General features: G+C 39.7%; 1 protein-coding gene and 1 pseudogene across 1 annotated transcript; both read left to right on the forward strand.

The window, feature by feature from the left end:
- Nucleotides 1-2,953: 2,953 nt before the first annotated feature.
- Nucleotides 2,954-4,047, forward strand: LOC148011156 (syntaxin-22 pseudogene; annotated as a pseudogene).
- A 6,183-nt stretch (nucleotides 4,048-10,230) lies between these two features.
- On the forward strand, nucleotides 10,231-10,826 carry LOC148011157 (uncharacterized). Its single transcript, XM_087669897.1, has 2 exons — nucleotides 10,231-10,456; nucleotides 10,552-10,826. Exons 1-2 carry the CDS (start codon nucleotides 10,231-10,233, stop codon nucleotides 10,824-10,826), a joined length of 501 nt encoding a protein of 166 aa, XP_087526023.1.
- The last annotated feature ends 4,572 nt before the right edge of the window (nucleotides 10,827-15,398 follow it).

Here is a 15,398-nt window from a genome sequence, read left to right on the forward strand (position 1 = left end):
CGACAGCACTGTCACTCTCTTTCACGAGAGCTTCGAGGGTGCCGTTGCAAGTTGGCAAAGGCTAGAGAGGAGGGCATCGATGGCCGGTATTGCCAGCCTGAGCCGATCCAATGTGAATCATCAGCACTAGATTGCCAAGAAGACGCCTTTTGTAGCACCGGTGCTGAAAGCTTTTCTCCGGGGGTTTCTCTCATCCAGGTCATCCAACAATGAAGTGGGGATCCTCATGCAGAAGGCGCTGCATGGAAGAGAAATCTTGTACAACTGCAATTAACGGGAGAAAGAAGGCATGCCGTTCTGAAAGGAGGAGGCAAACAAACGCATGGCAACAAGGCAAGGAAGGTTTTAAAAAAGTGTTCTTCTCCTGAAGGCAAGCAGTAGTCGAGGAAGAAGCCAAGGAAGTAGAAGTAGCAAATCCTGCCACAACAAAAGACAACGATCGACCGAATGACGATCATGAAATCAAAGCAGAAACTACAGAGTCGTCGACTCCAGATGAGACGCACTAGATTGCCAAGAAGACGCCTTTTGTAGCACCGGTGCTGAAAGCTTTCTCCGGGGGTTTCTCTCATGCAGGTCATCCAACAATGAAGTGGGGATCCTCATGCAGAAGGCGCTGCATGGAAGAGAAATCAAGGCTAGTGCTGAAGGAGGCATATTCCTATTCGAGGACCCAGAGACAGAGAATCAATTGGCTTGGATGCAAAGATGACGGTGTTGATGACGAAAGCTGGCACATCAGGTCTGGAACATTAGCACGAATAGAGGAGCTCTGATCATGATGTCTCTGTGAACAATCTGAAGTGATTGAGACCATTGTCGTCATGGATAAAGCAGACGACACGCGAGGGTGGTAAAAAAGCATTATAAGAAAGCTTTAAACATACGCTAGTTTAGCAAAGCATAAGCTTTAATGTTTAAAGATAAACGCTTTATTTTTTTGAGAGCCTAAAGAGAAGCACAATGTGTGAAGAAGGAAGAAGAAAACCTATATAATGAAGACATTATGAGAGCTTTAGGATCATCACGTGTGTGGAAGGCTTGAGGTTGAGATTATATTCTTCTCCTTCTTCGCTCTTGTCACATCGAGTCGAGTGTGTAAGGTTAGAGGTTGAACTTAAATCTTTCGCTTTCTTCGAAGACCACCATCAAATTTCGGAGAGAAAACTTGAGGTTGAGAGCTTTGATCCCTCGCCTACATTGAATATTCCATCATCCCGAGTCGCTAAGAAGATTGGCTTGAGTCGAGCTTAAAGCTTCTCGCCTATTTTTGAAGATTGACAACAAATTCCATGCGATATCAGGCTTCTGAGTCAAGCTTCGTGCTCCTTGAAATTTATCCATAAAATTTTGTCATCCCACCTTCTTCTCTTCTCTCTTAGATTGAGAATTCATCTTGTCTTTTCCAAAATTCTTGTAATCAAATCCGAAAGTCTTATGAACCTATAACTTATTGATATTTTAAATCAAGAAATTGATTTCTCATTCAAAATTCTTCTGTATAAGTTTTATTTTGTTGAATTCTCCCCAGTGAGTGATTTTATGAAACCTTGTGCGAATCCCATGCGACATCTAGTGAACCCGACGTGAAAGCATTGCTTCTGATCATCAAGATGGGAGACTCTTCAAATAATCCACCTTCATCATCGACTACTTCTTCCCTTTCGATTGATGAGATGAAGACTTTGTTGCAAACTCTTTCTTCAGCCATTATGATGCAGAATCAACAGATGCAGTTATCTATGCAGTAACGACAGCTGTTACATAAGCAATAATTGGATCAATAACGAATGTTGCATCAAGAACAAGAGTACACGCACGGTACGACCAAGGTGATCAAGGCTGTGGTTAGTGAGTGCAAATTATTTGATGGTCGATATTTTTCAGCCTACATCAAAGCCTTTGAACGATAGATGCGCTTTTTGGGACTGGAGCAACTATTTCTTGTGGCTTATCACACCTGCTTTGCGGGTTAGAGTGAGAGATTTATTTATACAAGATTCTAACTGGAATGTTCTCAGGAAAGCGCTCAAAGACGAATATTTTCTGGAGGATTCTTGTATTACTACACGAAAGACATTCAGAGAGTGAGTCTATTAGTCCAACAAAGGTCTTGTTGCTTCTGAGTTGTTGGGGGAGTTTGAAGAGCAATATAACCAGTTGGATGCACTAGAGCAAAGAGCTGTGAACTCAGAAAAAGTTGAGTTATTCTTACCGACGGCTGATTCTGCACTACAGAATGAGTTGGGAGTGCTTCTTGAAGACCGTACACAGTCTATGGGATTGAAGACGGATTGGTAGGATGCTATTGATGCGGTCTCTACATTGACAAAAAGGTAGAGATGGAAGGCTCGCTTGCAAAATGGAATGCAAATACCATCAGCAATGTCTTCTTCCACGACGATCTCTCAGGTGATGACATGCAGCATAGCATTGAGCATAAAGGCAAAGTGCCTCTTGTGGTTCATGATGCTAGAAAGAAAAATTTGCATGATGTACTGCATGTCCCATCGATAAAACGAGAACTTATTGTCTGTCGGTGAAGCAGAACTTGCAAGTTAGGTTCAATAAGCAAGGTTTCTTTATTGAAGAGTTTGGAAATGGATGTAAGTTGATTGCTCGTGGTCACAAGAATGGCTGAATGTTTACTCTTGATGCCACTTTGGCATATTCATATGAGCATTGTTTGTTTGATTGTATTGCATGGATTTTAATTTGCATTTTTCAAATCACATGAATGATTGGGCACGAAGTTCTCTTTCAAAACATATTTTTGTTAAGGCACATTACATTTGAAAGAGATTCATATGAAGAGGTATTTGGGTTCTCAAAGTTACATGCCTTGTTGAAACATTAAACAAGTGATGGGATTTGATAAGATTCGAAGATGGGAGGTGTTTATCTGATCATGAAAGATGAATGTGGAATGTAGAGTATTGCAGTTTTCAAGCCCATGGATGAAGAAACCAGGGCTGAAAATAATCTTCATGGTTTTACTTCTTTGTACTTTGAGAAAGGTCTCAAGAAAGGGACGAGGAGTGGGGAAGGAGCTATTAGAGAGGATGGTGGCCTGGTTGTCTTGAGGATCGAGGGACTCTTGGTAGGACTAGTGTCCAGGAAACCTCAAGTATATTATCACAAGTTCAGCAGCACAACTCCTTGTATCAGCAGTACAGAAGCATCACCATCATCCACAACATCTCTCACAAGAACAACTTCAGAGGTGACTTCCACATTTTTTAGTGTTCAAGCTCTCACTCAGGAGGTTAGCACACCAGGAGCCCCCAACCAGGCAGTTGCTGCTGGGTTTTTTTAGATTAATACAAATGTTTCCACCTTCAAGCACCTCGTGAATACCGTAGGCACTCCTTAAGATACACTTGAACTCCAAGAGTGGCTACATAAAACAAGGCAAAACATTGGACAGCTAGCAAAAGAAACTTTTGCAAAACTTAAGGCAGCGAGAGTGATACAAAAATCATGCTACTGAAGTCAATTCTGCCAAAAAGATAGCAAATGCCAAACTTGCCAAAGACTTTCGAGCTATCTTGAAAGAATTTCAGAAAGCACAACGAAGAGCTGCTGAACGAGAGACAGCTTATCCACCTTTTGTTCCACAGGCTGTTTTGCCTTCTAATTTCACTGCAAGTGAGCTAAACCAAATAGTAGAAGACAGTTACAATCATTAGCAGTGGGCTTTATTCATGAAGCAAAGGAAGCAAGAAGTGCTTTTACATGATAATGAAATAGTTTTCAATCACGCACTTATTGAGAAACATGATCAAGGTATCTGAGAAATACAGCAACAACAAATTGGAGAAGTGAATGAGATTTTCAAAGATCTTGCAGTTTTAGTTCATGAACAAGGCATTATGATTGATGACAGTGACTCAAAATATCGGAAGTTCACATGCTGCAATAGTTCAAGAAAACCGACAACTTTGAAAGGTGGCAAAAAGCCAGAAGTCCAATTCATCCCTTGCCTGCTTGCTCCTTGTGATCTTTGGCATGGGGCTTTTGATTCTTATAGTTGTGCTTGCAGCATAATCTATAGTTTCAGGACACATATGGATTTCCACTCCCTTTGTGTAATTAACCTTTATCAGCATCAATGATATTGCTTGTTGATAGCATTGCTAGGATCCAAGCAGATCTCGATAGCACCATCACTCTCTTTCACGAGACCTTCGAGGGTGCCGTTGCAAGTTGGCAAAGGCTAGAGAGGAGGGCATCGATGGGTATTGCCAGCCTAAGCCGATCTAGTGTTAATCATCAGTATTGGATTGACAAGAAGATGCCTTTTGTAGTAGCGGTGCTCAAAGCTTTCACAAGGAACTTTAGACACTAAACTAGATGGTAAATAGCCTTATAACTAGTAAATACACATTTTTTTCTAGTTAGTAACTAGGGTTTTTCAAATTGGAACTAGGTTTTTAATTTTACTAGATAGATGTGAAGCTGTAACTAGTAAAACAAGTGTCTATATGGTAAAGTAAGGCAAATTTCTATATATCATTAATATAGCCATGTTTATTGGATAAAATTATGAAGCTATGGATCATAGGATAATGTGCATGCATAGTAAATCAAAACAAATTTGTATAGAATATCTAACATAGTCATGCTTATATAGTCATGTTAAGTAATATACATCACAATTGATAGGCCTAACCATCAACCATGTAGTCAATCTCAAATAAGACAATGTCGATACACACTTGTAATGGATATGTTTGTATGCATCCAAAATGTACATGTGCTATAAGATACATTTGTTCATTTTGATAACTTTTAATTCTTACTCACATAGCACAAATAGTTTACACATCCACAAATAAAATATCATTTTTAACAATATAAATATTTCATTGTCACATTAAAACAAAGAAGAATCTCATTCAATTCAACTCAATGCCATGGCTCTAAATCTTAAAATTCCCCTCAAATCCCCTAAAGTGTGGGATATACCTAGCATCCATACAAGCACAAATAGTTATCAAAAGTTATTTGAGCCCCTTACAAACAAGGAGCATATCCATCCATTAGCAAAGTAGAAACAGTTCAAATTGTAATAGCCTTTTCCTTAAATGATAGACATAGAACCTCTTGAGTATGCGGAAACTTGAAGAGGGGAGCTCTCAATAGGCAGTCATGGCACATGGTCTATTAACTAGGGTAGTTGTATTAAGTTCATTAAAAAAGAAACATTTCCTACCACCATGTGGCATATACTCCCACTTTCATGCACGTAGCATATTCAAGGGGGGTGAACAAGGAGTAAGAGATGATGGAACACATAGCACTAACATAAAGCAATAGAAGCAAGACAATGGGATGGAGATGCATTATGCTAACATTGTCGTTGCTAGCATAAACATAGAAGAGCTAGAGAAGAAGATGTGGGGTGACCAAAAATGTTTCAATGAGAATTAAAAGAGAGTCACTATAGAATTTGGGGAGCAAGTGCTATGTGCATGAGTGGTATCCTTGTTGCCATGCATTCGGCAAAGCAATGCTAAGTATTCTCTATGCAACATGTACATGTATTTTAAGGGAAGGTCCCCCTTGAGAATGAGTTTGCTAGATTGTTTTGGCTCACCTATGGATCAAAGTGGTGCTCACATTGTTTTGCTTGCCATTAGACTTCTTTTGGGTCTTGCTTTCATCTAAAGCAAAAAGAGATTGGGTTTTGGGTTCACTTGTTTGGCTTAAAGTGAGTCTTAATTACATGCTTCCATGGCATCATGAATTTATTCCTGAGGAGGTCTCGCAAATTGAATGCCCAATATGGGCTAGTTTTCATGGACTTCCTACTTTGCTAGATGGTGAAGTAATGTGCTAGTAGAAGTGGTAGGTAGAGCGCTCTATGTTCTTACAATAATATCAACTAGTGGAGCAAGTGACCTCTTGTACTTTGGGATAAGAGGAAAAAGATCCTTGACATGCTCCAGATTTTTTATCCTAATGGGATTGAGTTGTTGGTCGATGTCAAATTCTCCCTCTTCTTGGATACATGCTTCAAATGCAAAGAAGATGGGTGCTTTGTAAAGGAATGCCCAAAAAGGAATTGAGATAAGAAGAAGCAAAGGAGAAAATAGTGGAGATAAGGAATAACTTCAAAAGAAGCAAAAAGGAAAAAACATAGGTTGAGAAGGGTAAATTCAAGGAAACAAACAAGCCTCAAAAGGAGGAACCTAAGGAGAAACCTAATTATCAATCGTGATCCTAGAGATGCTAAAGTTAAAGCGGGATGGAAACAAATAATTTCAACCACCAAATTCTTTAAATTCTAATGGAGGTAAGATATAAAAAATTTCCCTTTAAAATCTTCTTGCAAATGCTTTGTTGACAAGGTTATTTTGCTATTTTGGATTATGGAGTTTTGAACAAAGATATAATGTTAATTAGTTGGCTCACTATGATCTCTTAGAATATGAGGTGCCTAGGAAGTCCATCCAAGAAGGATGTGTTTAGTAGGAGAAAGAAATGGAAGCCCCTCTCTTTCAACACCTCCTTTCTAGAAAGGGAAGGATTCAACTTATAGCTGAAGGATGCTTGGAAACAAACCAACAATCCAATGTCTAATCCAACGTAGAACTAGATGAGATCCATTGCTATCATAACTGAGATTACCAATATGTATGGCAAAGATCAAGATTGACTTCAAAGAGGGTTGCTTGTTATTAGTTAGCAATGTAGTGAGTATATTATTATGACTCTTTCTAAGTGTTCTAGTAATGGGATGTTTTATCAAATTCTCAAAGAAGTGGAGCATTACATGGAGGATTTGCAAAAACATAAAGGTGAAGTTGCCAAAATTTAGTCTAAGGGAAATGATATCTTATGGGACTGGTTCTTCGACCAATTAATTTTATGAATTGATGAAGCAAAGAAGCAACAAGAGTTCATCACTATGATAGATGATGGAGGAGGAATCGTGGAATTTATGTAGGGATGTTTCAATCTCTTTGGAATGTATTTGTAAATGGTCTATGCTTAGGTCCATTTGAGGTAAAGATGTCGATGCCAAAGGGTGTCCCATTGTCCCATTACTCTTTGCTACCATAATTACCAACCCTTTGCTTAGGAATTTGGATTTGAAGGTGCAACATGGAGTAAGTAAGGGGCTTCCTATACCATTAAGAAGACACTTGGTCTCCCAATTCTTTGCCAACAATAACTTACCAATATTGTGCAAGTAGAGAGGCAACTAGTAGATGTATTTGATGAAAGTGTATGAAAGTTTTCTAGAGCTATCTGGGGTTGTGACTAATGTGAGCAAAAGCAAGCTTATTTACCTAAGATTGAATGAGTTAGCAAAGTTACTAAGGGATCTAGGCTTCCAAGTAGCAAAATTGGAGCTGTAGTTTCTTGATTCTAAAGAATTTGGGTGTTTTCAAGATTTTTAGCTTCAGACCTTTATAACTGAGCATATGATGGAGGAATTAATTTGATTATCTTGTACATTATGTATGTTGTGAGTCAAGTAACATGCAACAGTGACCAAAAATACATGCACAGGAAAGGCCTAATTTTGGCATCATGAATCCAGTGAGATTAATGAAGGTTGAAGATCTATAGCCTAGATTATCATGTAAGACACTAGAAGTGAAGTAGGACTCTTGTTTCACTGTGGAATATGCCTCCTGGCATCAATGATCCTAATGGGATTGAGTTGCTGGTCAATGTAGAATTCTCTCTCTTCTTGGTTACATGCTTTATATGCAAAGAACATGGGTGCTTTGCAAAGGAATGCCCAAAAAGGAATGGAGCTAAGAAGCACCCAAGGAGAAAAGAGTGAAGATAAGGAAGAACTTCATGCAACATAGTCACAAAAGAAGTAAAAAGAAAAAAGCTCATAGATTGAGAAGGGTAAATCCAAGAAAACAAACAACCCTCAAAAGGAGGAACCCAAATCCTAGAGATGTCAAAGTTAAACCAAGATGGAAACAAAGAAATTCAACCACCAAAGTCTTCGGCATCTAATGGAGGTGAGAAAGAAAAGCTTTCCCTTTAAAAGCTTGCTTGCAAATGTTTTGTTGAGAATACTATTTTTCTATTCAGGATTATGGAGGCTCAAACAAAGATACAATGTTAATTAGTTGACTCTCTATGATCTTTCAGAATGTGAGGTTCCTAGGAAGTCCATCTAAGAAGGATCGGTTTAGTTGGAGAAAGAAATGGAAGCCAGTCTCTATTTAGGTTCAACACCTCCTCTCTAGAAAGGGAAGGATTCAGCCCATAATTGAAGGATGCTTGGAATAATATGATAAGGTCTTAAGTTCTTATCTGCACAGTAAAAAAACATGGTAAATTGCAAAGCACTCGACAGATTTAAAAAACTCCATAACTTGGAAGTTAGCTTAATACTCTTTTAGTGATAGTCATTAAGTTGAATGTTTTTGCAACTGCTTTGTAAAGTTATTTTTATGGGCTAACTTGGAAGTTACCTAAGTGCCCTTTTAGTCCTCTCCATTGGAGTAAGGGGGCCCGAGTTTGTGACTTGTATTGGTTTCCACACAGCCTAGACTAACTCTTGCATAAGAATTGATTGCATTACTTTCACACAACTTTTCAAATCATAAGTGAGGTTGGAAAAACTTAAAGCTTGAAATGAATAATAGGGAAAGACTAAAAGATGGAGTGCCATCAATGTTATGCAAAAAATTAAAAGAGATACGTTCGGGATAATAATTAGGAATATTATTTGAGTCCTTGAATATTGATGAGTTAACTACAATTTTATAAGAACATACCAACAATGGATTGTTAGGTTACTTGTTGAGATTTAAAGGTGCCAATGACAACAACTTGTGCTTAGGCATGCCCTTTATCAAGAGAGCTTGCATGTGTTTGGGTTGGGGGCTATATATGCTAGTAAGTTTACAACACTACTTTACGATTGTTCATATCTATCATAGGCCCTTCTAATTGTCCAGTATCACAAGCAAGAGAAGATTGTATTGCAAATCCAAACACCATGACCTTCTTTTGATCTTAAATTTTAAAAAATCACAAGATGATATGAAATTTCCATCTCCCAACTTGCATATGGGTTCTGCTTCTACACTACCAGTGTACGTGTAATCGATGTCAAGGGTGCATTGTACGAGCGCATCGAATTACATTGAATCACATCTCGATGTATGGAGAATGGATTCAAACAGGTTTAGAGGTGAGAAGATGTGAATTGAAAGTATTAAAATAACTCATGGTGTGCAAATTAATGGAGCGCGTTGTAATATATATACTGTGATTGAAGCAGGATGCAGTACCACACCCTAACATGGTGCCATACGCACGGCAAGAGCATGCAAAGCGTCGACGAGATGATGCTGGAGCTTCGGGATCTGTTGTCGGAGATGAGTGGGAAAGGGATGACAATAGCCCTGCACCCCACGAAGTTGTGGAAGAGGAAGTGTTTGATGACATGGTGCGGAATCTTTTTAGGGATGATCGCAAAGGTGTGGACGACAATGATATGGAACAAGAGCATCTCTACAACGCTTCATCGACACCGGTTTTTGAAGGGTGCACATTCTCTATTTTACGTGCTTCACTTGAACTGCTCAATATACAAACAGTTTATGGATGGAGCAATGCAAGTCTTGACGCATTATTGAAGTAAGCATTGTAACTTGCAAATTTGAGTTAGTGGTTTTTGGTTTACAGTATAGGGTTTAGGGTTATGGGCTAATTGATGATATTGGATGCAGGCTATTATCAAACATGCTTCCAAAGGGGAATAGACTACCCACCTCAAGAGACAAAGCGAGGCGCTATGTGACATCTCTTGGAGGATTGGATTATGATCGCATACATGCATGCGTCAATGATTGCATTCTCTTTCGTGGGATGCATAAGGAGGCTCGACAGTGTCCCACTTGTGGTGAAGCAAGGTATAGAACAGATGTGAAGAGTTTTGATGTACCTCGTAAAGTCTTGCGACACTTTCCTATAATTCCTCGCATCAAACACATGTTCAAGTGCAATTCCATAGCAGAGCTCATGTCATGGCATTCCTCGCATCGATCGGATGATGGCATGTGGAGAATTCCTGCAGACACTCCTGCTTGGAAGCATATTGAAGATGAGTGGCCCAGCTTTAAAATAGAGCCCAGAAACTTGAGACTTGGCCTAGGTATGGATGGAGTGAATCCGTTTGGTTTCAAGAGCACCGCATACAGCGTGTGGCCGGTTGTGTTGGTGAATTACAACCTTCCACCATCAATGGCGATCAAGAAGGGACATCTTATGTTATCCCTTCTGATTCCAGGGAAACATAAAGTCAAGCATATGGATGTTTATCTTGAATCGTTGATTGATGAGTTGGAGGAACTATGGAGAGGTGTTGCGGTAGTGGACATTAGTAGGCCTCCCTCCTCTCGACACTTCGACTTAAAAGCAGTGTTGATGTGGACAATGCATGACTTTCCAGGATACAACGATTGTTCTGGTAAGAATTCTAACTACCTCCCGACTCTAATACTACTAGCTATATCAATTATAACTATTGACTTTATTATTCTAAATTTTTTTTTATTTTAACAGGTTTGAGGACATCGGGTAAACATGCATGTCCTATATGTGGCCCTTCATTGGTACATGAGTATGCTGATAGTTTGTGTAAGACCATATTCGATAATCATCATCGATTTCTCCCATCAGATCACCCTAAATATGCTCCTAGTAAGAGAAACATTCATCCACAAACACTTCGTGCAAAAGATTGGAAGCGTATTTGGGAGTCTTCAAATGTTCTTCCTCCAGATGGCATGAACAGGTACATCTCCATTGTTTTCAATCTTGTTTTGTGTAGTCTCTAAAGTTGGAATAAAGATGACAGTCTGCAATCCCTTGTGTAGGTACTCCATTTTCTTCCGGCTACCATATTGGACCCATCTCAAGATCAACCATCTTCTTGATCCCATGCACATCTTCAAGAATGTGGGATCTAGTATTTGGGAACATGTTATTGGTAAAAGAGACAATGTTAGCGTACGGGAGGACTTGCAGGTCGCAGGACGTATGCATCAAGCTTGGCCACGAGAGGAGGGTGGGCACGTTCGTCTTCCGCCTGCTCCCTGGATTATATCAAAGAAGGAGGAGAAGCAGGTAAAGCAAGCCATCACCACTTTGCGTACTCCCACTGGATGCATGAGATCGTTGAAGGGAGCGTTTACAACCACTAAGAAAAGAGGGGTTGAGCAACTACATGGGTTGAAGTCCCACGATTGGCACAAGATGCTCCAAGTAAGTGTTTTCCAATTATTGTAGGTTGAAATTAAATTTTGTAATGCCCTAACCCAAATATACATGTGCTCTTATGTGCGCAGTTCATACTACCTACTAGCATCGACCATTGTGCAGACAGGAGTTTGAAAAGATGTATTTATAAGATGGGCGAGCTTGTGAGGTATGTAAATCCCATGTAAGATCACCCTTCATTATACCTTGCAAAATGAATGTGCATGAGGTATAACGTACTGTGCATTTATTTTTCAGATATGTTAGTTCCAAAGCAATTGATCCAACCACATTGGATGATGCGCGTGTTATGGCAGTGGAGGTGGTTTGTATGGTAGAGGAGACTTTTCCGCGAACCATTCTCACAAGTCAACCACATCTCATTGTGCATTTAGTGGATGAAATTGCTTTATGTGGCACTGTGCATGCCCGTTGGATGTTCTTCCTAGAGCGCTTCATGAAGACCTTAAAAGACTTTGTGAGGCAAAGTGCAAGGCCCGAAGGAAGCATGGCTGAGGGTTGGTTGATACAAGAGTCTCTTGTATATATATCAGAATTTCTTGATCAGGTGGATAGCTCTTTGCCGCGACTATGGAGCAATGAAGAGGACTTGAGGATGACGTCTATTGTGCCTCAAGGAAAAGGACAGAGCAAAGTAATTGAGAGAACATTGATTGATGATCTTAATTTCACTTGCATCCTTAATAGTGATGTGATGAGCAGATGGGTTACAAGATACGAGGATGCAAAGACAAAAAGGCAAGCAGACAGAGCTCTCTTTCGGAGGCAACATGGCTCTCGTAAGGCGTACCCTAAGCATCTAGCAACACTTCCGAATGATATTCATGTTGATTGGTTGCATGAGGAAATGGAGAGAGCAGAGAGAGATGAGGGGCTGCATATCACGGCGGAAGAATGGGAGTATGCACGAGGATGCATGTTAAAGGTACATAGAACAAATGTAAATTTGCATTCTTTGTAAGTGATTGGCTTTTCATATTTATTCACATTAATTGCTTACATAGACATTGCTTATATTTTGGTCCAGTGCACTATGCTCAATGCTATATGGTGTGAAGGCAAGCATTTTCGAACACAAAGAATAGATGAAAAGAGGAATACACAAGATTGCGGTGTCATTAGTAGCTTTGAGGGAGCCAATGGAAAAGTGGATGATTATTGTGGCACAATCCAAGACATATACAGACTTGACTTTCGCCGCTTCTTTGTGTATGTTTTGGATGTCAAATGGCAAATGAACGTGATGGAAAAAGGGCCTAACGCAACGATAAAACACCATGCAAGTGGCTATGTAACTATTGACTCTACAAAGTTTTGGCAAACAAAGAAAGATAGGCTCGTATTGCCACAACAATGTGAGCAGGTATGCATTTTTTTACAAATGTGTTTCATGTACATATATATATATAAGCTCCCGTACCCCTTGACTTTTGATATGCTAATTAATTAATGAATTATGTGTATTTGAGCAGGTTATCTATCTGCCAATGGTGCATGACAGTAAATGGTGGTATGTCATCCCTATTGCACCACGTTCCAAAGTAATGTATAATACATTCACTGATATGGAGCATATGGAGGATGTGGCAAGCCGCAAAGAAGATGATGTCGAACATGCCAATGTAGATGATCATGATAATGAGGACGAGCGTGCCATTTCTCATGATCATGAGGATGACCCTTCCATTGAGGATGATGGTGATGATGATGAGAATGATCAAGGCATCGGTACCATTATCAATGGGCAAAATAGTGATAGTAGAATAAATTTAATCGTAGCCTTACAAATTGATCAAATGGATATTGATGTTGATCGTTTGGCAAGGATGGATCTTATTGAAGATGAGATCGAACCCTAACCAATCCATCACTGTATTGTTCCAAATTCATGACATTTCTATTGTATACTTTGTCTTTCAATAACCATATGAAGATATATTTTTCAATATATTACGTTGTTGTAAGTGCATGTAGTGGGATTTTGTAATGGTTTGTAAACACTGCAATGCACAATGACATTTTTAAAACTTAATGGTTTTCTGTTTTGAAAAGAAATGGATTTCTGTAGTTAGGCTCTGTGTCGCGTGTAACAGAGCGTGTATTATGACAGACTTAACGCGCAAATACACGCGCCCTCACATGCAATTATACACGCGTTGTTACATGCATGTATACACGCGCCCGATATTGCTGTAAGTATAAACGACCATACACGCGCCCGTAACTTTTCGCGTGTAATGGACGCGTGTATGGCGGCATTGTGTTGTAGTGTTTGTCTCTTGGCAAGACAATGAATGTGAATAGAAGACAAGACAGGAAAGCCTTTATTACTGTTGCAAATCAATCCATCCTTTGTTTGTCTTGTCCAAGATGTAGGTGCCAAGGACCACCATGACTCTTGGCTACAACTGTATCACTTGCAAGCATGTCAAGAGAGGAAAATTTACCTAATACAAAAGTGTGTGATTCTAATGCAAAGGTGAAATTTTGGTTTTACATGTATAAAGTGTGATAATTGATGTTCTGATATATCTCTCAAATAACTGATTTTGACTTATTGTCAAGATTGTGGGAGAGAAGGAAGGAGTCTCACTTGTAGCTTTCTTGCTTGCACAATGGGGGAATACACACAAAGGTGGAGGCTGAAAACAGTTTTCCTCTTCTTAGTTGTGTAAGCCAAAAGAACTCAAGTACATAGAAATAGAAGAACCCTATATATGGGTCTCAAACCAAACTCAACTAACTAAGGTGGCATACTAACTGAGCCACAAACTAGAGTAGATAAGGATAGCTGTCATCTAGCTATTATTCATGGGCAGTGTACCAACCGCATCCACAACTAACAAGTCGGTGACATAAATGCACAACGGTCACCCTGGCATACCACGAAAGGAGCTCGATATCTCAACACTTCCCCCTCGAGCTCAATCCCAATTCATGCACACCAAGCAGGTCTCTGAACTTGCGCAGCTTCTCTGTGCCCAATGCCTTCGTAAATATGTCAACTACCTGATCCTCTGTGCTGACATAAACTAGATCAATAAGACCTAGTAAAACCCTCTCTCATACATAGTGATAATGCATCTCAATGTGCTTTATTCTAGCATGATAGACTGGGTTATTTGCCAAGTGTATACTACTCATGTTGTCACAATAAATGACAACTGGCCCATCTGATGCATATCATAAAGTAGCTTATGCAACCAAGCTACCTCACATACAGCCATTGCTACGCCCCTGTACTCAGCCTCTGTGCTCGACAAGGCAACTATAGGTTGTTTCTTGCTGCTCCAAGTGATTGCAGCACTCCCAAAAGAGAACACATATCCACTGGTAGATCGTCTATCAGAAATACTACCAGCCCAATCAGCATCAGTGTATCCATGCAACTGTATCTGAATCCTAGTCTCATAAAGTAGTCCATACTGCAATGTGGACTTCACATACCTGAGTATGCGTCTAGCCGCATCCAAATGCGGTTTCCTTGGAGCCTGCATAAACTAACTTACCAATCCAACAGCATAGCTCAAATCTGGCATGGTAATAGTCATATAAATCAAACTTGCTACTATGCGTCTATACATAGTAGGGTCTTCCAGAAGCTCACCTGCATCTACGCGCTCAGCTTCACATTCTACTCCGAAGGAACTGAAATAGGCTTACAGCCTGTCATCCCATATTTGGACAGCATGTCCAATCCATACTGTCTCTGCAAGAGCCATATTCCACTTGGTGATCTAATCACCTCAATGCCCAAGAAATAACGCAGCTCTCCCAAATCTTTCATCTCAAACTTTTGCTTCAATAGCATTTTCACATGAAGGATATCTTCATCACTGTCACATGTCATAATCAAATCATCAACATAAATGACAAGTAGCATAATACATTTCTCTGTTTTTCTCACATAAAGTGAGAAATCTGCCTTGGAAATCTGAAAGGCAATAGTGACAAGATACTGTCCTATCTTGTCAGACCATACTCTAGGTGCTTGCTTCAAGCCATACAAGGCTTTCTTCAACCTGCAAACAAACTCAGGATGAACAACATGCACATAAACTAGTGGCTGCTCCATATAGACCTCTTCTTGCAAATCACCATGCAAGAAGGCATTCTTTACATCCATCTGA

The sequence above is a fragment of the Lygodium microphyllum genome, chromosome 28, assembly GCF_053477565.2.
Source record: "Lygodium microphyllum isolate KBCC chromosome 28, Lygodium_microphyllum_v1.1.10, whole genome shotgun sequence".
NCBI classification, from domain to species: Eukaryota; Viridiplantae; Streptophyta; class Polypodiopsida; order Schizaeales; family Lygodiaceae; genus Lygodium; species Lygodium microphyllum.